This window comes from Erithacus rubecula (genome assembly GCF_903797595.1).
Source record: "Erithacus rubecula genome assembly, chromosome: 8".
Taxonomy (NCBI): domain Eukaryota; kingdom Metazoa; phylum Chordata; class Aves; order Passeriformes; family Muscicapidae; genus Erithacus; species Erithacus rubecula.
In genome coordinates, this window is record NC_136659.1 from 13,516,897 (window position 1) to 13,540,456 (window position 23,560).

Consider the following 23,560-nt stretch of genomic DNA (forward strand, 5'->3'; position numbering starts at 1 on the left):
GGACCGGGCTGGGCTGGGAGCGCAGAGCGGCGCGGCTCGGCTCGGCTCGGCATGGGGGGCCCGCGGCGCCTGCTGCTGATCTCCAACTCCACCCTGCACGGAGGGGGCTACCTGGGCCACTGCCAGCAGCACATCCAGAGCTTCCTCGGGCAGTAAGCGCCGTGCAGGGCTGCGGGAGCGCCCGGCCCCGCCGGCGCGCCGACCGCTCTCTCCCCTCTCTTCTGCCAGGAAGGTGAAGCGGGTGCTGTTCATCCCCTACGCCCTGCACGACCGCGACGCCTACGCCCGCACGGCCAGGGAGAAGTTCGAGAGCCTGGGTAAGGCTGTGCCGGGGCGGCACCGGGCACGGGCAGCAGGGTGCGGGCACGGAGCGCTCCGCGCCGCGGGGCACGGCCGGGCACAGCGCCGCAGCCGCCGGCACACGGGCTGCGGTACGGGCAGCAAGGGCAGGGAGCAGCCGGAGTCGGCTGCGGACTTCTGACTGAAGGAGATGTTATAGAGGCCTCCAGAAGAAATTCTGCTGCGAACACTTCTACCCACTGCAGGGAGGAAGATTTTGTCCCTAACTATAAAGTGGCATCTTTCTATCCTTCTTAATCACATGAGGGAACATTACTTCCCGTATATCTTACACCTCTGCTCAAGCCGCACAACCTGGAGTTAAGTGAAGACCATTCCTGAAAGCACATCAACGAGCCAGGTAGTTCCATGATGGACAGCAGCTGAACTTTGCTTGGAGCAAAGATCTCTGCACAGCAGCCTACAGCAAGACCTCCACCTAGTATCTATCACTGTTGAGGATAACTTTGGACCTGTTAGTGTAGTAATAATCAGTACTCACTTCCCTGGGCAGCACACTTTGCTCTTTGACTTGCAGGAAGATTGCTGCTATCAAATGCCCATGTTCTTCTGTCTTTCTTGGCACTTCCTGTACTCAGTGAACCCCAGCAAGGCAAATCTATCAGACATTTTAACAGAAACAATACTCAGATCAGGTATTTGCACAAGCAATGCTAGAAACAGCACATCCTGTCACAATCAAGCTGAGAACCAGCAGCTTTTTCCTTATTTTCTAGTTACCTGGTAATGCTCAGCAGGATATTGTGCCTTGGCCTGCACCTGCTGAATGAAGTGCTCTGCTCGTACACACTGAGTGCATATATCCATAAAACAAGCATTTCCTTTTGTACAGCTGGATGCTGAAACTCTGCACTAATCTAGGATGTACACTCTGGTTTACATTGTAGAGTTCTCTGAAATTTCCCTGGTTGAGACATTTGACTCAGGGTTGGAAGAGGTGGGTAAGGAGGGATTGAACATTTCACATTCTTCCACCAAACTGACATGGCAAAGATAAATACTTTTTCATTTAAGGTTATGGGCTGGACAGCATTCATGAATCTTGTGATCCAGTGGAAGCTGTAAGAAAATCTGAAGCAATATTTATTGGTAAGTTTTACTTCATATTACCCAGTGAAGGTTTATATAGGGCACTGGATTAGTCCTGCTCAGAGGTGGCACTGAAGACCAATAATTAAGCAGTTATGTCTAATAATTATAAACTACAGAGGACAGTACTTGGGAGCCCTAAGACCCTAAATTTAGTGGTGGGCTGGGAAGTAGAGTTATTCATGGAACTTCATCTCCAGTAAATTTCAAATTATTATTTTGAACAGTACCTCAGTGTGAAAACATGCTCGTAACAGCTGTCTCATCACTTTAGCAAGTCCAAGCAGTTCTAGTCCTAATACCATGGCCCTGGGTGTTGGAAAAGAGGTCACTGTCAGACAGTGGCAGCCTTACACGGACCATTCAGGGCATGCCCGTGGCCTGCCCATTCTTCTGAAGCTTCTGGTTTTACTGTTTCTCATAGCAGGACACTGCCCTGAATAGAGCACGCATTGTCCCTGCCAAGTTTGTAAAGGCTTCAATTAAAACTGATGGCAAAAGCATGTTAAATAAGCTGAACTTTCTTTCTGCAGGAGGTGGGAACACATTCCGTCTCCTGAAAGCCCTTTATGACAACAGTCTGATACATGAGATCAGGAAGAGAGTGCTTGAGGTAAAACTACAGATTGTGGCCAAGTCTGAATGGCAGGATCTCATGCACGAGGTTTTGTTCAGACAAATCCAAGCTGATGTTGCATTTTTGTCTCTAATATACTTAAAAGGTTGAGCCATCTCAAACCACCTGGTGAACTGAAAACCATGGCCAAATAAGGCTGTCACTGAGTCATTGATATGACTTAAGGTCAGCAGTCTGTCTTCCTAGAGCGGTTTTCTACATGCTGGATTGCAAGACCTTGGGATGTACAATGCTACATAGAATCCTAGAAGTAAAACCCTCAAAATACCAGTCAAAAGACTGCTGTAGGATTTAATCTATGTCCAGAAACCCCATTTTTCAGATTGAGATGCCCACCTCATATCTTGCTGATACAGATGTGTTAATGTTGCAGGTAGTCTGCTAATAAACTGGTGATAAAGTTGTATCCATACGTGCCTTTTAGACAGTGTCCTGTTGATGTTGAAAATTAGGTAATTTTTGTATCTCTCTGGAACTGACAGGTGTGAGTGTCATTGAGCCCCTCTGGTCAGCAGCATCAGTCTAGCTGGTGAATCTCATAAGGCACAGCAAAGATACACCATCTCTGGAGGACAACAGAAGCAAGGTGTTCCCTAGCAATGTGGAATTGCAAATGACTTTATGCAGATTTATACAAGCCACAGTAAGGCCAGCTGCCAAGAATAAAGGTTAGCTAGGCTTATCTTAATATATAGAAATTCAACATCTGTTGTGGGAATGAAAGCCAGAAAATGTCCAAATACCAGTTAAGTCTGGATGACTACTTGGTTGTATTCCATGAGTTGTCTCAGACAGTCTATTTTTACAAACTATTCAGCATTACCTGTATGCCTGCATGTTTCTGTGGCATTCTTCTATATACAGCATAGTACTCAGTACTCAAACAGTGCTGTACTGGTAAGGTGATGCTGTGACCACATTGCACTGAGCTTCTGATAGTCTACTCTCTTCAGCAGCTAATTAAAAGCCAGCTCAGTTATTTTCTGTAACTGCAACAAAGGCAAGTCTCTCCTCTTAATTGCCAAGTCCAACATGCACTGACAGCCTGGTAAGTTCTCTCTGGGTTGGGTCACAGAGTGTGAGCACATGGCAGGCAGCAGTTAGTTCTCTGAGGCAGAGAAGCTACTGACCACCTCAGAACCTGAATTCTTATTCTGCTTTTCACTTGTAAAGTTAGCAGTGAGATGAGCTGGAAGGAAGGACTGAGTGTGATCTGACTGATGAGTCTCTGAGATTCATAGAAGATGCTATAAAATCGAGTTCCTAGTTTTGATACTGCAGACTGATCATTGCTTTTGTCTTCCAGGATGGGATTCCTTACATGGGATCCAGTGCAGGAACCAATGTTGCTACCATCAGCATCAATACCACCAATGACATGCCAATTGTTTATCCACCTTCCCTGAAGGCTCTAGGATTAGTTCCTTTTAATATTAACCCTCACTACCTGGACCCAGATGTTAAAAGAACTCACATGGGTGTAAGTAAAGCACACCAGAACTAACACAGTAACCAGAGTGTGGAGGAGTAAAAATAGTGTACATTTTTGAGGCCTTACAAAGCTATAATATGTCAAACAGCTGCTCCCTAGAGAAACTGAAAATGCCAATAAAGGCAGTAAGTAACACTTTACTTCCTCCTAAAACTTAACTTTGCTTGGGAAGAGGAGTTGGCAACAGTATTACTAAAAAAGTGTTTTTTACAAACAGAAGCTCTGCAATGTCTGAAATACTGTTGAAATGCTTGATATATGAAATGGAGGACTTTTGAAAAAAAAAAAAAAAGAAGATAAACCTGAAAAATTAAGATGCAAAGCACTGTGGTTCTGGAAAGTTCTGTCTTACCTGCTGCTTGGAAAGACCTAACTTAAACATAGATTAAGAAGCTTAAATATCTGGAGGTCAGAAGAAATGAGCAGAACAGGGAGATCTTGAGATTCATAAAGATGTTGTGTAAGAAAAGACCTGGGCTCTGATGTTCTTGCAGGGAGCACAGCCTGTAATGTCCAGAACTGAGCAAGCACATGCACTAGTATAGCTGAAAAAAAACCACTTCAGCCATCAAGCATAAAGACAGATTTCCACACAGTGGGAAGGATCTGCTTCTTGAATAGCATGTCAGCTAATTCCTCAGGGAACAATCTGTGTGGTGCATCTTTTAACAATCTAAATACATTCCTCCTTGTAATCAAAATTCCATGGTTAAAAGTAATAAGAATTAGGGAACAATGAAGAAATGGTGGGTATAGATGTGCTTCCAGAATTTAGATGAAGTTGTAGGTATTCATTTAATCAGCTTGTCACTAGATAAGCAGACAGTTGTTTCCCTATAAATAACTTCTGCTCTTTCTCTCAGAGGAAGCTGGAAGCTCTGTGCTGTACCAAGTCCCTGCTGTGTTCCTATGTTTTTATTTCTTTACTGTTGCTCAGTTCAACAGTAAGCCTCAGGAAACATGACACAACTGTTCACAAAAGGAAACCCTTCATAGTGTAATACCTACTTGAATACAAACAAGCAAATACTTAATCACTTAAAAGCCATGATTCACTACTCTCTTTCACAAAGGTGGCACCTCTGGCATTTGCTTCTACCACCTTCCTGGCAGTATTAGCACTATCTCTGTACACAGAGATAGTACTAATTTTAAAAAAGGGCATGGATGAATTGTGTAGAAGTTAAGTTTTAAGGCTTTTTTGGGCTGAGGTTGTGTGAGTCAACCTGCAGTAAATTGCTGCTAGTGATGAAGGGTAAAACATCTATTTAGAGTCAATCCTGCCATCCCATTCTGCTTGAGGGGAAATGCCTACTTTGTTTAACATTATGAAATTGTTTTATATCACATTGCCTGGATAGCTCCAAGTCCTACCTTATGGCCTGAGCATAAATCTCTGCTCATTATTGCAGGAGACAAGAGAGGAAAGAATCCGCCAGTATCATGAAGAACCAAACACCCCCCCAGTCCTGGTGAGTAGTAGTTCTCCATCAGGAAGCTGTAGCATGATAGACATTTTAAATGCATTCATGTTAGCTTTCAGTGTGGGTTCCCCACCTGTCAAGTCTTACAGAACCATAGCTTGGAATGCTAGTTGTATTCCTGCTAAGAGCTTCAGCCTTGGATATTGCTCATTGTAGAAAACAGGTTGGGGCTGATGAAATGTGTACTCCTGTTAGTGTTTCTCAACACCATTTTAGGCAGCTCTGATCTTCCCAGTCACTGGCCACCATATATTGTATGTTGGGGGTGGTGTGCATACAGATGGTACAAAACTCCCCTTTATCCTTTCGCAGACATTCTTAACTTTAATCTCTGTAATACAGTTTGTGAATTTGCACATTCAGTAGTGCATATGTAATTTCATTATGTCTGTCTGGGAAGTGGGACCTCTGTGTTTCCTGTCCCTGTGTTTGCTCTTGTAGTATAAAGTTTGTGAACCCAGCTGGCTGTTGCTCAGCCCAAACCAGATCTAAGAATAACCATGGGAAAAAACAGTTTGCCCTCCTCCTTAATAGTTTCTCCTTTAAGAGTGAAAACTGAAATAAACAAGAAAATCAACTTCTAAAGCAAGATAACTCACCTAATTTTATCTTTACCTCTTTGTTAGGTAAGCGAGAAGGTTTAGTCTGTAGTCATGGTGCACTAAGACTGGCCTGTTTGTGACAAGCATTCTACCCTTTCACATAGCTTGAAAATCACTTTAACTGTTTCCACCTCCACCAGGGCTTGCGGGAAGGTACGATGCTGTTAGTGGAGGGAGATAAAGCCACGCTGCAAGGAGTGACAGGAGCACGTCTGTTTTTGAGGTAAATGCTTCACTTGAATTGATATCCTTCAGACAGAAAGGAAGAGAGGCTTCTGTTAGACTCCTGGCACATACTGCCTGTCCCCCACATCAGAAGTTACTTAATCCCTTGGTTCCCTTTCTTTTTGGGGAAAATGTGAGTATTGTTTAATGCTCCAAAGGAGCCGGCAGTATGACAGCACTTCAAAGGATGTCTGATTAACCCAGTGCATGCTTTGGCATTCCATCCATTGATGCTTATGTTTCCAAATTCTAGTTACCTCTCACAGAAAGAGCCCCAATAGTCAGCTCCTTTATTGAAAGACAGGGAGATGCCAGTTTGGCCCTAATGCACTGAACTCTAGAACCAGAGAATCCGTATCTAGAGTTATATGGCCCTTATCTAAAATGCATGTTACATGATATAGGCAAAGAAGGGAGTCAAAACTCTGCTTGAACAGAATAAGGGTGCCTTGATCCATCCCTAGTAATAGACAGAAGCAGAATAGTCCCACCTCCCATTAAAGCTCACAGCATGTTTTGTCTTGTTTGCAGGGGTAAGAAACCAACTGAACATGAGCCTGGAACAGATTTCAGTTTCCTCCTTACTGACAGCAATTCCCTGAATCCGTAGCCTTCCATATTCTGCAGCAAAAGTTACTATAGGGAAGACAATGAGGAAGAAGGAAATAAATACTTATAGTCCCAGGGTGGGTGAGAAACTTCAGCTTTATAAATAAAGATAAATATGCATTATATATAAATAAATATGCATTAGTGTGCTCTTATCCTCACCATGATGCATGTCGCAGACACCTTCCCAGCAAAAGGACACTTTTTATTGCAGTACTTGGATAATCACAGCTGTTCAAAGCTTGAAGGAGCCTGTACATGCATGTATCCACTTTGATTCTTTCCCCACCAAAAAATGAAAGTTGCCTTAACACAATTAAGACAGGACACTGAGTCAGCTGTTCCCACTGCCTACTTTTACCTGCTAAATAAAAGAATTGTTCAATCAGTGTACTCCCACAGTTTAATTTTTGTGCTATTAATAAAGGGAGAAGTTATGCATTCAATTACTTTTATTTGCTTCAGACTCATGTTAAATATATACAATGCTAATTATATACAAAAGTGTGCATGTTAAAAATTTTCAGGTTACAAACTTGTAAATCCTAGAAAAGTGCAAAACTTTAAAACATCTTCCACCATGCTGTACATGAAAAAATCCATCATTAGCCAATATACACACTCTTAAAACATATTGATCAAAACAAAGTAAGACATACAGTATAATCTTAAAGCACCCAGAGGGAAAAAGATATTGCACAGAGGATAGACAGCAAGTTCATTACAGTGCCTGAAGGCTCATTTCTGAAAGTAGTTATTTCCAACACTCCTCAGACCTAAGATTTAACTTTTTAAAAAGGCATTTTTTGGCATTTAAAGATCCATTTGTAATCAAATAATTGCACAATCTGTAAGAATTATCAGAAGATATGGTTAACTGTTGCTGTAAGGCCTTTGCTTCCACCTTCTATTAGCTTCAGCAAAAATTCATCAGGCAAACTGAGTAGCATCACAGATTCCATCAAAACACTGACCAAAGGGAGGCAAGTCTCACATGCAGCATTTCCCTAATCTCATACTAAGATGCTCCTGCAGAACCAGAATATGTATTGCAAGTTTTTCTTGAATTCTTTTTCCCCTCATGGCTTTCTTCAAGAAACAGCTCACAGCTGCATATGACTGAAGTAGTATTGTCAGCTGCAAGACTTAAGTTTATTTTAAAGCTATTTCAAGGCAAAAAATATGGCTCCCTTCAGAGGAAAATACTGACTAGAGGAAGCTAAATAAACAAGTGGCCTCCAACTTCAGTTAGATCTACAATATATATGGCTGGATGTTTTATATTCCAATCTCAAAACACCTTAGCAGATTTAAACCATAATCTATACTGACAGTGGTGCTTCTGGGACAGGAGGTGTGTGATGAAATTGTGTCTGTGCTGAGTATCAGCACAGACAGACCTAAACTCTGGAAATACCTGCCAAATTTCTGAACCCCACTGGACAAAACTGAGAATAAACACTGAAGGAACTCTACTGAAAACAAGTGAAACATCTATTTTATTTGGGCCACTTAGGTAAATGGTAACTAAAAGAAAGACACACCAGTCTTCTTCCAGAGATGCACAGCACAAAGGTGAGTTAAAACTGAACAGAGGCTATCTTGGACTGAACACTGCAAGCAGTTCCTCACATATAGGGTGTTCAAGACTGCAGTAAGGTAAATGGTACTCAACTGAAATGCAGATCATGCTATGGTGCCACTCAGAGGCATTTTTACATTCAGGCATCTGATATCTGTAACACTGAAGAAGGGAACAACAGCATTTTACCAGTTCTAAAATATACTTTTTTTAATGCAGCAGCTTTTTAGAAAACTTGCTTCCTTCGAAAGTATGTGCTTACAAGAGCAATTTAGTAATAATAAGATTGGCTCCTTGGAAAGGAAACAAAGGCATCTTCCAAACACTTCAGTTGACTCTAACATTGGCATATGATGAGCCCAGATGTGTGATACCATGGAAACTTACTCTCCCCAAAAGGAGACTACCAACACGTGTCATGTTTGCAGCCAAAACCAACGCAGCTTCTAAGCCAAAAAGCATAAAAAGACCTAGAAAGCACTGAAGCACATGCTTGAATTTCCATTCAAATAAATATAACCCTATGTAGTGCTTTCACATAAGTACTTATTAGATCAAGCCCTAGGCTCACATTAGGATATGCATTTGTATGTGCACACTTCTTTTTTTGTAATTCTCTGAAAGGGGAAAAAATATTCTCAGCACCTCTGCTCAGCATTTAACATGATCAGCAAGGTGCCTTTAGCAGTGGAAGACAAGAATGTTTCAGGTGACAATACAGAGCATGTGTCTACAGAAACTCAATATAGGAGCAAAAGGAGGCTGACATCTCTACATCTCCTTCTAGCTCTAAAGCTCCCTACCATTCTATAATCTGTATATAGATACACATTTTCAGCTAAATACATGTACACAGTAAAAGCTCTGTGCAGCATTTGGTTCCCTTACTTATCTTTTCTAATGATTTTGTTAATTAAGATTGGGAAAGGTTTGCAAAGGAAACAGGGAGGAGGAAGACATGGTTTAGGGAAGTGAGGTATACAGCTCCCATTGACTAAAGCAGGAGTTACCTAATCTGTGCATTACAAAAATAAATTTATCATTCCTGCAGGACTATTTTTACGGATTTCTCCAGTGCAGAAACTTAGTTCTTCGTACTCATTTAAAGGACAAGAAACATAATTTTCAAGGGGATCCTTGTAAGACAGTCAATTGACTTGACCATTTAGAGCCCATGAAGACTGATAAACCTGTTTTGTGATAATATGCATGATCTAAAGTATGCCAGAGGGAGAAATGCTTGTTTATAGCAATGCTGCAGATTAGCAAAAACATTGTTATATGGATTAAAATATGGATTACAATGTGGGTGAGTTTGGATTTTTTGGGGGGAGGAAGTTGTGGGGGTTGGGGGAGGTTTTGTTCATTTACGTTTCTTTTTTTCCTCTTTTAAATATCAAACAATTAATTACTTTCCTAAGAAAACCTAATTTCCACAATGTGTAGTAACCATCTGGACAAATGCAGTTACTTTAGGACTGGGATTATTATGTTCTGCTGGTAAGGTACATGAATGATAGAAAATGTGGTTTCTAGATATCCTATGAGCAAGTAATGGATAAGAATATTGGTATAGAAAAGTCTGCATTAGATGGTAACTCAAAAAGCATTTCACTTTCTGTATGCTTGTATAATTCAAACCCAGACTAGATGGGATTCTTCACTATAGCTAAAAAGACAACTAAAAATACTATCAAGAATTATAGGTAAATTGATTTAGAGAAATTTAACAAACATTTTACTTGAAATAAAGGAGACATTTCTTCTAAATATCCTTTGGTATGTAAATTCAAAACTGCCACGAAGAAGTTAATACTGCTAACTACTTGATCTCATTTATATACAGATGTGAAAAGTAGGTCAGTTTTCAGTTTCTTTTAGATATATATATTTACACTCATACTTTCTCATCTTCAAAGGTAAGCATATGTTAAACTTTGATAAATATTATTACAGTTGTTCCAAAAATTGAACATATGAAGATATCACAAGGAAGATCTTGACAAATGTAGTGCTATGAAACAAATGTCACTTAAGACTTGTTTGTTCATTCTAAATTCCTCACTTGAATCCTCTCATCTCAAAACTTTACTTTTTACACTTAAACAAATCTTTGATCAAAACCAAAGGAGAATCTTATTTTACCAATGCTACCTGAAAAACAAAACTGGATCCTAAGCTTTATTGACTTGAGGAAATCAAAGAATTATGAAAGTCAATTCACCAATTCACAGTGCAATGCATAATAGGCTGCAATTCAACTGACCTAAACAGCTAATCAGAAAAATTATTTTCCATTTTTAAACATTATTGTATATTTCTTACTCAAATATGTTACACCTACAAGAAACAATATATTAGCTAATGCTCACACTTGCGACTCATCTTTTATTTAAAGCTGGTTTTAAATAATAGACAAAGTGCAGACCTTCCAAGCTATGGAGGTCCTTCCAGATGGCATCTGGCAAGGATGCCAAGCATGTGATGGTGTACACCTCCCACCCCTAAAGACCAGACAGAAGATCCAAAGGCCATGGATGTTGCCACTCTACCAGGGGCATAAAGCAGCAGCTCAGAGCTCACCTGCCCCTCCTCATTCTGCTGCTGCTTTGTACTAAGCACAGACTAGCCTTGAGTTTTAGCCCAAGAACTGTTCACATTTGAACCTGTCCCAGGTATTTGTGATGATCACCCAGTGCTTGTGATACACTGAAATGATGGTATTCAAATGTCAAAAGGTCTTAATCATAAACTATTTCAATTGCTGCAACATTATATTTTACTTAAATTGACCCAATGTATTCAGTACTCTTTAATTTAATATTGAACTACTAAAAATGTTAATTCAACTGTTGTATAAACGTACCTAACCCACAATAGGATGTTTTCAAATGCATATGCAAACCCCTCTGTGCAACTCACAAGTAGAAAACTGTGCTTCCACCAAACACTACTTAACACCCATCTCCCTCTTCCCACTTAATTCTCATAGTCTAAAACATGATCATTTCCTGCCCCTTCCCTTCCAAATAAACACTTAGCCTTGTCTATGCATTTAAGCACAACATTTATGCATACATATAAAATCCATCAATTCAATGCCCCAACTGAGTGTTTTCAATCTCCCATAACACAGAAAGATCTCACCTTCTGAGCTGAAATACTTTAAACTACTCTCCAAAGAGCTCGCCTGAAATCCCTTCTTCATGAAATCACAATGGACAAACATACTTCACATTCTCATGAACAAATTTAATACTTCAACAGTATCCTTAATATTCTTATTGGATAAGTAATTGATGAAAAATAGTATTTTTTCACTTCTCTATAGCTTATATGAAAATACAAGATGTGGGTTAGCTTACTTTTTATTTATTTATTTTTTACTTAGATGGAGTATGACAAAACCCACAACACTCTACTTTTGGAAATTTAATCCTCTCTTGGCAAATGACTCAGGAAAATAATTCTTATTTTCTCCTAACTTTCCAGACAATCCAGTCTGTCACAGTGATCAGGCAGAATATTGCAACTATGCATAGATCCACTTGTTCACTAATCTGATTTATTATTTCATTTACAAAAGTTAAGAAAATGCAACACAATTTTCTTCACAAAGTAGACCAATCAGCCATCAAGAGGGATTTTTTTTTCCAGTAAAGAAAGTGGAGGAGAAATCAGTTTGAATGAGACTAACATAACTTGTAAGATTATTCTTTAGCAGAGTAAGGAGGTATTATTATTTCTATAAAGCTAATAAATATTGTGCTTCAAGTTAATGAAATAAGATTCTACATTATGTTCCTCAGGTAGTTCAACAACTCCCCAGTCACAGGGAATATCTGATAACATTTATGAGAGATACAACACACATTCATTTCAATAAATAAATAAAAAATAACAAAAAAGGCAATGATAGAGGGAAGAAAGAGGGACCCAAAAAAAACATAGTAGCTAACAATCACTGACACCTGCCTTGTATCTGTGCTCCCTCACCCCATGGGATTTTCTTCTTTTAATACATACATGAATATACATATATACACACACACATATATACACATACACACACACCTTTGCACGCTGATCTGGAAATTCATACTTTTCTCTCAGCATCCAGCTCTAACAGTATAGAGTTTATAATTTCAATCAGTAACATTAGAAAAATATCAGATTGATAGGAAAATGCACACCCTTCTGTCATAATGTATTGCTAAACAAACAAACAAAAAAACCAGTAATAGCATCTCCAAAAGATATTAAGCAATTTGATACAGCACACATAAGGATCTGATATTTTGTTTTACCAGGTCTTAAATGCATTTTGAAAAATGGATATATTGTCTGTTTTTCCCCGGTTATTTTTACGGGAAAAAGAAATATGGCTAAAAACTGGTTTGGTGAATACCAAGCCAAGAAACAAACAGGTGCTATTTTTAATTGAATTGTGCTGCAATGTTACATAATGATTCTGCAGTGGAAATTTATCTTTTGTTTGCAGGAGTTGCCTTCTAATGAAGCAGATTAATATTTGACCAATATAGATAATGAGTCTTCCTGGATATTTCTGCAAGATATTAAATATATAATGGGATTTCTTAGTGTATGTCTTAAGCTTACTTAACAGTATAAATAATTTTCAGCAGCAGTATTTCCTACCTCCTTCAGCTCCTTCACCACCTCCAACTCCTTTGAAGTTTTTCATATCTGTACTTAAAACAATTTCTGATAAAGTAGTGCAACACAGATGTTCCTTGCAGAACAGCCTAAAATTGGAACTATACAAAAGAAGAGAGCAATAGCCAGAACAAACTGCAATAAAGTTCATTAGGCTAACAAACGTATTGAGAAGGTTGTAACCATCATCTATCCAATTCTGAATCCAACCATTGCAACTACCAGAGTCTCAATTTACTGGGGAATAACAGTGCTGTCAAAGCAAAGCCAAATATCTTGTTTGTTTTCAAGGAGCATCTGGCCCTGCTCAGCTTTAAATCAAATCTTATTACTTATCTTCAATTCAATTAGTAATCTGGGGGTTTGGAGACTTGTGGGGGGATTGTTTGGGGTTTTTATAACCCTCCCAAAACACAGTTTTAACAGCTGTTGAGAGAGGGAGCCTGCTGTGAACAAGTGAACACAGTTAAGGACAAATATGCAAGTAAGCTAACTTGCATGAGTACATAGGCTTACTTCTATACCATAGGTTCTTCATCAACAGACTTAAGAATCAAAGCCCTAATTACATATTTATACATTTAAAGTGACCAAAAGATTAAATATTTTTCTGGAATCCATGAGAGAAGGTAGAAGCAGCAATCACTTGGAATCTTGAGTGTTATATTCAGTCTCTCCTGATGAAATCTGGCTGAGCCGTTTGCTTGATCCCCACAGCTTTCGGGAAAGCTGACCTGAGCGCATCTGTTTGAAAGCAATGCAGAGAAACAAAAGGAGGGGGAAGGGATAAGGTGGATAAATTAAAAAGGAATTCAGACACTGAATCTGGTGAAATGCAGACACAACAATGTACTGCATAAACAAAATATACCAACAAAAATTATTTGAAAATAAACTAAAATTTACACTTAGGGATGATTCTGGGGACTGACAAAAAACGAGACACAAAACACTAACCACAGTCTTCTCTGATTTTGAACAGTTGAAGGGATATTACCCACTAATGTGTACTTATATGCTTAACCTACTTCAAACAGCTTAGAAAGAGTGTTTAGATTGCTATTTTGGTAGGAAGAGAAAAGAAGAGGTGAATGCCAAGCAAAAATAAACTAAATGAGAAGAAAGAGAAATTTTATTTTAGAGATTTCAAACAGAAATTGCTAGAAGTTAGAAAAAAATAGCCAAGATGCAGGACAGTGATAGCAGAATAAAGGAAAAAGAGAAAGGTTATCTCCTGGTGTCAAATTTATACAGTCTTCCAAAGATCCTGGGTGAGGTGTTCAGAAGAATGTTTAAAGCAGAAGTAATTCATAGTGAGTATTCCATAGGATAAGATGGATAACAAGCAACCAGAGGCCATATTAAATCCAGCATCTGGTAGGTCTGCAATCTGACAACAGTTTGTAAGAAACTCTTAATTACCTAAGCATAAGGTTGATAATTGGCCAGTAGTGATCAGCCTGGCAGCTGATTAAGTTCTGAAATTCCTTGCAGTTCAATAAGTAAGATCCATGCCTTTACAAGTTTGAGAACAGCTCCTCACAGTTACTACTACAAATGTAACCTGCTTCAGAGCAGCAGTGTTCTAGAACAGGCACAGCACTGACCAGATTAACACTAACAAGTGATAATTGCCCAGACTTCTGCAACATCCAAAACAGCTAAGTAATTGTTAAAAATACAAAAGTGTTTCTTATACTCCATATTAGATACTGTCAGTGCAGAAACACTAAAGGCCAATCCGAATACCAAGCAGCGTTTCACTTTTTGCACGTTAAAGCAAGTCCATGCTAAGGATCCAATCCTGTCCTAAGGATCAATATCACCACTGAAAGCCAGAACTACAACACTTCTGTATATGGATAAAGCTCCAGGAATTAACACATTCCTTCCAAACTAAAAATAAGTCATTCAACAAATGAACACCCCACATACACACACTCTTCAAATATATAGATTGATGCCATTATAGAAAACTAGAAAATCTGGGACATAATGTTGTTCCTTATATGTTTGTGTTTAAAAAAAATCTATTTACATGGATATTAAGCTTGCATATAATCAGAACTGTAAACAGAAAATCCTGGAAAAAATGTAATTGGAAAGCCTCTATAACCATAAAAGGAATCCAGTCTTTGAAACAACATTTTCTGCATAGTTAGAAAAATAGATGTGATTAAAAAATGAAAATAAAACAAAAAGCCTTCAATCTAATGATACACACAAATTTCAGCCTACAAAAGATCTGTTCTATGGAATAGGAAGCTTAGAACTGACAGTGACTTTAAAATGGCTGTTACAATCATATGTTATACCACATAATAATCAGCTCTTTTTCAATTCTACAATAGAAAACTGGAAGTCAGGGGAAACCTCCCTTCCACATCCAGTGCAAGCAAAATCAGACTACCATTGTGTGAAGCCTTTTTCCAATATTAAACTATGTATCTCCTAGCAAAAACATTTTAAAATACTGACAAATAAAGTTGCTCCGTTTCCACATTTAAAATATAAAATTGAGTTAATACACTTTCTGGCATGTACTAAAGATCATGCAAAAGTGTTAATCACATTTTCAAATAAATACATAGCAGCACAACAGAGATTGAGTTATAAAGATAATAAGCAGTTTTAAGTTAACTCAAGTACTTTGAAAGTTATGACAAGAAGTAATTAAAGCAAAAACTACCTTTTGCACAAGAAAAATTTGGCATATCTATTCACGAGATGGATGCTCTATAATTGATATTGCATATGCAAAACCAACAAGTTTATATTCACCATATGGAGCATAGGCATACTGGGAACCTACAGAAGTGATTCCCTGTGCATTGCCACTAGAGACTCTCAACAGAAAGAAGTAATACCTTTTTCCCCAATGTCAGTCAATGCATATGAAAAGATATCTGATAGAAACCATTAAAAAAATAAAGAAAGTAGCTTGCTCTCTTTCATTTCCAATTTTCTTCTGGAAAATGATTTCATCAAGAAGAGGCTGACAACACTATCCCATTCAGGTAAGGTTAGCTATTATGACTTTACTCATTCAGATGTCAGTGATAAAGTCTGGAAGTTAGTCCAGCTGAGCTTCCCATCTGCGATCCCTATATACCTCTGATTCTTAATCAGAACTTGCAGCAGAGCAGTCTCAAAAGTTATTTGTTTCCCACTGAAAACTGAAACTTGCTCTTAAATTTACCCTGCCATAGAGGAGACCTCTTGCTCAACTGGAAAGCAGAAATAAGTGAACTTCCCACTGTTCGGTAGAAAAAGTTCTTGATGGTGGGTTTTACCTCTGCTGGCTTGCCAACACCAACGATAATCAACTTGCCATCCTCCAAGCCAACAAGGATGTGGCTGTACTCTTTGGTGACAGAAATGCAATGGATTGGAAGTCTCATGGCTAAAGGAGAGATGCTCAGACTCAGGCTGAAAGGAACAAAAGTCACAGAGAAAGCACATCATGTATTTGCTTGCACATACTGCAAAAAAATTACATACAGGTGAAATTGCTGTCCACAGGATGCAACATAAAACAGTTTCTCAAGGATATAATTTGCAGTTTAAATTACCTAATTGTATTTTAAAAATCTAATTGTATGCCAAAATAGAGCTTCAATAACAAGAACAGATGTGGATAGGGTAAGTCAGTAAGTTAAGACATTTTCACTGAAGAACAGTGACATCAGTCCCACAGCTGCCTAAGTCACAAATATCCCTCCCATTCTGAGGAGCGGTGGAGATTTACAGAGCTAAGCAGTATGTGGAGCTTAAAACTCAGGGCAGAACTACATGAGGCTTGATCCTGCAGTTGCTGAGCTACCTGTGACTAATCAGGAGACCAGCACAGTTTGCAAACTGACAGGTCCTCCTGTCAGTTCTAGGTGTTTAATTGGGATATACGTCTGGAAAGAAAGAGATGCGTTACAACTGGTCATTTTATTTTTCTCCATGCCTTAGTTTCACTGAAAAATTTTTTTCATTTGGGGGGGAACACAGAAAAAACAACAGGTCTCACCTACAGCACTAAGCAAAGTTTATTACACAGCCATTTCTCTATAAGCCTCCATACTTGTATATCAGTAAAAATGGTGGTACATTACCTGTAGAGATCCCGTATGGAAAGAAATCCCTGCAAGCTGCCCATCACGATATATTCACCAGTTACACACAGATCAGACACTTCTTCCTTCAGAGTCTCAGAGCCCAGATATTTCCCATTGACAGAATAGAGATGTAATGCATTCTTATCCTGAAGAGATCAAAAATAAATGTCACAGAGGACTGACAGGATAAAAAGTGTAGCACTTGTATCTTCTGCTCATTAAAAAGCACTAATTTGGCAACAACCCACAGATGATACTGCTGACAACAGTCTCCCTGTTACAAGAGTAGTGAGCCTATACTCAGAATATATGGAAGTTTTTGAAGCTACCTCTTGATGTAACATTGTAGTCCATTTAATCAATTCTAAATTTCCTGGAAACATCCGTAGATTTAATAGACAGGTCTCTACTTCATAAAAACTTTTGTTAAGAGACAAGAAAGCAAGATTGCACTCATCTTCATCCTTGCTACCACCCTCCTTCCCTCCCTTGCCCTCCCAAATCCAAAAGCAGAAGGAAACAAGTGTATTTCCACAGAGCTAGATCCAGAAGCATTTTCTAGAGACAAGCCAATGACTTCTTGCAGGATTACAGACACAACTAACAAAACCATCATAAGTTCTTCCAGCCTGGCATCACCTTGACTCTCACTCTCTTCTCTCCATCTTCCTAATGTAGTTAGTATGCCTATGTCAAAGAGATTTGTTTCCCAAGAAATCCCCCATGTTTAAGAAATCACAATAGCTCTACTGTTATTAAAGCAACTACACAGCTCAATGGACACAACCTTATACCTGTACCTCCAAGCCCAAACTAAGAAACTGGATAGACACTGATCATCTTGTACCCAGAACTTACTGCTCCCCTTATAAGCCTCTGTTTCTGTGCACAGTAGAACTTGCTTCCCCTAATTTTCCAGTCCAAAGTGGATCTCCCAGGAAGACTCATTAGTGTATGCTCAAGCATCTTCCTTGCAAGTGTTTGGAGATTTTCATGGAACTCACCAGAGCACAATATAACTGTCACTTACCCTTTAACAAAATTTCACTCAAATTGGCTAGCAAAATTAAAAAAAAAATACAGAACTGCATGCTCAAAAAGCCTCATTACTACAGGAAATGAGATAAAGTTAAATACACTTATGATTAAAATCTTCAGTGACAGAAACAGAAGTTTTCCACAAACTAAAATACCTTGAGAGTAGTCTTTCCCTCCACGCTGGTATGGACAACTATATGGCCTTCCCAGGACACAGCCAGATTGGGAACAGTCAGCAGGAGAGAACTCTCACAAGGGGGCCGCAGAGTCCTCACGTACTGACCCTTCCGAATAGTGCGGACAATGACAGTGCCGTCCTGCAGCAACCACAGTTAGGGGAGTTGATATCCAGCAACACTCACCATTTACATACAGAGGATACAGGGCTTTGAAAGCACTTAAATCCCTAATGGGAGATACAGACTGCTGAGCATTAGGAACCCTGCACAAAGCCTTCCCCTCAAGACCATGTACTATAGGCTCATGAAAAAAAGCAAATGCAAGTAGGGCAAGAGCGAGGATAAGCAGCAAATCAACCATTTCACAGGTCACATATATGTGTAGGCATTATGTGGAGTACAAAGCCAGAGTTCAGCAGCCTGCCTGTGCAGTACAGTAAGGCAGACCATGAGCAAGTAGCACAGCACCTTCAGGTTTAATACAGCATGGAAGAAATTATCAGAACACTGCTGCTATGAGAGGCTTAAAATCTCCAAGAAACTCCACACATATTAAAGCTCATCTGTGCAGAATAACACCAAATAGTAGGTGAGGTCTATGCTCTGCACAGCAGTTTGAGACAGTCTGATTTAAGCAGGCAGCAAAGGGGATGGCACATATCTTCATGATAAGCAAGGCTTTATAAAAAGATTGTGAAATAGTGACTTTTTTGTATTATTCTTAACCAACTTCAAACACCTTATACGGTTCAGTTGAGAAAAGGCAAAAAAGGGCTAAGTAGGAAGGTGCTTACCCTGGATCCTGACACTGCCATGTCCAGTTCAGTGCTGATGCCAACACTCGAAACTTCGTCAGTGTGCCCATAAAGGATCTGTAATGGCTTAGGTGCCAGGCCTACAGGCACTCCTCCCTGAGAGCAACAAAAAGTGCAATGACACATTCTCTTGCAGCTGAAGGACAAACAAAAAATGAACTTCTGGTATCTTCAGTACCAGTTGTGTGAGGTGTGTATTTGACAGAGGCCAAAGCCCAAAGGAACCCACCACTCCAATATCAATGTATTGCTCTCTATGTTAGCTTATGTCACTTACTGAAATCCCAAGAATGAATGGACATGCAGTTACTGTGTGGGTGTGAAAGACAATGTTACTCAGCTGACTTCTTCCTGTCCCTGCAGGTGTCCAGGAGTGCAAGGACAACAGGGAGCAGCCCTAACGGGAGTTGTTCACACACCCCATTCACACACTCTGTCTTAACCTGTGTATCTGGGCTTGTCCAGTTCTTAGAGTTTACCCTGGAATCAAGCACTGTCTTCACAATCAAACTTAAAGAAGCTGAATTTTAGTTAAAATAACAACTCCTTCCATTTTCCAAGAAACAGGAGGCAAATAGTACTTCTCAATGACTACCAGTAGTACAATATGCAAAGGAAATCCTGCAATTATGCTCATTAAAAATAGCAATGTTCCCACATAACTGCAGGGTATCACAGCTTTTGTCCCAGTGAGTGCACTGCCAGCACATACAGACTTATTCTCAAACCAGTTCTAAGGAAAGAACTGTGCTTAGAGAAAAGGTACAGTAAATAACTCTACAGAGAACTACTATTTTCATTTCTGTGATAAAAATTTGTTTGCCAATCAGGCGCTGAAAGCCTGAAGCATGCAGGAATACAGAAAAAGTGACAAAATACAGAAGATATCATTGCAGAGAAGAGAAGCAGAATGGAAATGCCAGTATGCAGTCCATTGCTGTCGCTTTGTAAAGACAAGATAAAACTCTCACAAGAAATATTTACTATGCATAAAACACCATTTACATATCTATTAATAAAAAAAATTAAAAATTTTAAGAAAAAGCACTTCTAAACAAAGATAATTTCCAGACGATATGTTAACTTACAATGAAAAGATAAACTAAAAAACTCTCCAACATTTATCCCCACTTGAGTTAAAAAGTTACTTGCATGAGCACTAAAGTCTTACTGTTTTGACCATGCACTGTTACTACAAAGTACTTCTTGACAGAATTATAAATACTCCCACCATAAAGACATAAAGCACATGCAGTTCTGCATTAATCTAGTGCTTTAACATGCTGACTTCAGTTCCACAATAAGAACAAGATGATTTGATGAAGTCTACTGTCCAAAACATGACAGCTTCCCCAATCAATTAATCCTACTTGTATAACTCAAATGCAGCAGAAATCAGCACTTAAATGCATAATGATGGAAACAGCCTCACACTTTGAGTGTAAGTACACATGTGGATCACACGACCACTTTCACTGTGGGAACAGATGACACCAATATTAAAGAATTCCCACATGTCAGTGCAAATGCAGGTAATAGACAGTGCTGTCTTTTCTGTACTCATCAATACCCCCCACAGAGAAAAGGCAGTGCTAAAATGCAACTACTAGGAGTGGACAACTGCCTAGAAATTCTTATTTGTCTGCCTGAAAATAATCTATGAAATCTTCAAGAGAGCCTCTAAAATAGTACACTAAAATCAATTAACTTAGTAATTTTACTTTTATTGTCATCTCTGAAATACTATACATGTTTGTTACTATATAGCTGAAGTGCACTATCTTCCCTACAAACCTTAACTAACTAACTAACTAAATAAATAGATAAATAAAAGACAATGGCAAAACTAAAAAAAAATTACATCCAGAAACTGCTTCTGAGTATGCCTAAATAACCCACCTGCTGAACTATTTGCCATATCATACAGGTAGTATCTCTGGAGCCTGAAATCAAATGAATTCCACAGTGGTCTATTGCCAAGCAGGTCACAATATCTAGATAAAGAAAAGAAGACAAAGTAGTCATATGGGTAATTAAGACTAATTTCCCACAGACTGACAATGTGGATACAATTTGTCACACTGTATCCTGATCTGCAGTCAGCATGAAATACTCCACTGTGATAAGGGCTGCTGACACTATTAAACAATGAAATCATCATACAGCCAAGTGCACCCATTTGACACATTCAACTTTGCTACCTAAAATAGCAGGCAAGCTTTATTTAGAAACTGCATCAAAGCACCACTCCAGTGACTGAAAAGCCATGCTCAAGTGTTTCTGTATAATCACAATTCAAGCATTCTTCTGTTCTTATGCTGGATTCCTTTACAACTGCTACACGTGAGTGCCCGCCTGGCGTGGCTGTATTCTGGGACCACCAAACAACATTCATCAACCCTTTCCATCTCCCAACACTGAGTGACTGACCCATGTGCCTGATGTGCTGTCCCATCAGTTTGCCTTTCGTCAGGGATGTCACTCGGATGCTGTTGTCCCAGTGCCCGCCACTGAAGAGCAGCTTTGCGTCATGGGACACTGCAAACAGCTTGGAGGTGATCTCCAGCCCTGGGGCAAAAGGACCACTCATGCTGCGCTGTGTTCTGCAGGCAAACGATGAGCAGTTAACAGCAACCTTGGTTCAAATCCCGGAGTTTTGCACTTCCCAAGTCTTCAAAAATCAGTAATGAATTCCAACTATAAAACAGGCTACATCCATGGCAAAACTCTCACTGCCACCAGTGACTGGAAGCAAGATTTCATCTTAGATTTTTTTCAGCCTTTTACACAATCAGATAACTCATGTCCCTACTAAGCATTGTAACATTAAAGACAAAAAGGGAATATTTTAAAAACAAAACACCCAAACTCACCACATATACCTAATGTATTACTACAGCATAAGAATGTATGAAGAGTCTCTCAGATTTCATTATGAGTTTTTATGATTGTTAATTAGAAAAAAATTAGAAGTAGCTCTAAGAATGAAGCCTGAAATGCCACTCACACAACTCTACTAGAATGCTATTGCAGATTACATATTAGAGGTAACATTACTTAACATCAGAAGATGCATTCATAGGTGAAAATTCAGACAGTGAATACTGTACAACCCATTGATTTTTGAACAATTACGGTATTTCATTATTTGAGATGCATTCATCTGTACCCCTCCTCAAAATCTGCTTACTTGGGATTTGTCACTGTTGTATCTTTGATGAATGTAAAATAGTTGGAAATATTTTTGTCATAAGGCAGCCAACCATGAGTTCCAATAACGCAGTTCAGACTTGTTGTTACCTAGAAAAGTTAGATGAAAAAGTTGATGAAACCCAGAGGTTTATTTTGAGCTTGCCTTGATGCTAATGGAACTTGCATAAAGTCCAGCAGAGGCTTCTTGAAAACCTACCACAAATGAAAAAGCACATGCACCTCTCCCATAACAAGCAAATCAATAAAAAATCCCACTCAGATGAGTTAATCCATGTGTGGTACACAGAACAATATTAGAATAGTCTATGTTCTACACAGGTCAGAGAAGTTGGAGTAGGAAGGATGGGAGGAGACAAAACCTAAAAATCCAAGCCAACCAACCCTTCTCAAAAATTCAATTACTAGTCAGTAATTTAAGCTGCTGCTGCTTCTCTTCTCTGAATACTAATTGTTAATAATAAACATTAACACAGGAAGTTTAACAAACATTGTACCACAGTTTCATTTCTGACAAAGTAACAAAGGAATCTAAATATTCGAGGTTTTTTAAATTACATATTTATGAAAAACACAAGGAGAATTTTAGATGTGTCCAAACAACCTATGAATGTACTACATTAAGCCAAGACAATAATTTTGACATACAAAATAGGAATATTAGAATATTCTTCCCTACAAAATAGAGGTATTATTACACTGGGGTGATGTCTAGGCCATATATACAGATGCAAACACAAAACCACTGTTCTCATTTCATTATTTGGTGTCTGCCACAGTATAAGAATGTGTGTTAGTGCAAGAGTTAGTTTTAGGAACAGCACAGGCCTTTGGAGTGTGCATGCACCAGACACGGTACAGTTTCATATACGAGTTGGAAAGCAAAGACAAACAATGACACCATTAATAACTCAAATCTGTAATCTTTAACCTGGTACATTGCATTAGCAAATTGGTTGCTGCAGGGAAGTTGATCAAGTGGCAACTTACAATATGCCTCACTAGAACTTACAGTCATGTCTCATCAGCTCTTAAACGCCATTCAACAAATCAGCCTGGCTTTTCCTTACAAAAGAAATATTTAACTGACACTTGTTATAGGTTAAAGAAATACATTTGAAGAGGAACAGTTAAGAAATGTTTCTCTACAAGCTGGTCCATTTGACTATCTGGAGTTTAAGAACAGTATTGACACATGCAACTCACCAAGATCTCTGGGCTTCCCTGAGAAATAAAGGAACGTGATTGATTCCTGGGGACAACAGCTTTGACAATGGGCACACCATCACTAATTCCCTAAGAGAAAGGACATGGGTTTGATCTGATTATATCCAAAAGCTAAAGGATAAATCTAGAACCTGTAAAGAAAAAGATCCAAAGCCTCTGGAATCAGTGTCAGGCCTGTAGAGCCCCCTAAGGCATTGATTCACACCCATTCAGTTCATGCAGGTAAGC

At 39.0% G+C, this 23,560-nt stretch overlaps 2 protein-coding genes across 5 annotated transcripts in view; one reads left to right on the plus strand and one right to left on the minus strand.

The window, feature by feature from the left end:
• The first annotated feature begins 19 nt into the window (after positions 1–19).
• LOC306804405 (alpha-aspartyl dipeptidase-like) lies at positions 20–7,712 on the plus strand. Its single transcript, XM_079310940.1, has 8 exons — positions 20–152; positions 229–317; positions 1,375–1,449; positions 1,983–2,062; positions 3,393–3,566; positions 4,991–5,050; positions 5,805–5,887; positions 6,421–7,712. The coding sequence occupies exons 1-8, from the start codon at positions 52–54 to the stop codon at positions 6,497–6,499; spliced, it is 741 nt and encodes a 246-aa protein (XP_079167066.1). The 5' UTR covers positions 20–51; the 3' UTR covers positions 6,500–7,712.
• Positions 6,933–23,560, minus strand: part of NBEAL1 (neurobeachin like 1) — a 76,865-nt gene continuing 60,237 nt past the window's right edge. For 2 of the 4 annotated variants that reach the window (XM_079310937.1, XM_079310936.1), the window contains 9 exons: positions 23,312–23,401; positions 22,086–22,195; positions 21,326–21,498; positions 20,795–20,889; positions 18,875–18,991; positions 18,057–18,218; positions 16,861–17,009; positions 16,051–16,186; positions 6,933–13,501 (listed from right to left, as the gene is read on the minus strand). In XM_079310937.1, coding sequence (XP_079167063.1) covers positions 13,400–13,501; positions 16,051–16,186; positions 16,861–17,009; positions 18,057–18,218; positions 18,875–18,991; positions 20,795–20,889; positions 21,326–21,498; positions 22,086–22,195; positions 23,312–23,401 — 1,134 coding nt within the window. In that variant the 3' untranslated portion in view covers positions 6,933–13,399. Of the gene's footprint in view, positions 13,502–13,547; positions 16,187–16,860; positions 17,010–18,056; positions 18,219–18,874; positions 18,992–20,794; positions 20,890–21,325; positions 21,499–22,085; positions 22,196–23,311; positions 23,402–23,560 lie in introns of those variants that run through there. The other 2 variants (XM_079310938.1, XM_079310935.1) reach the window with 2 other exon arrangements.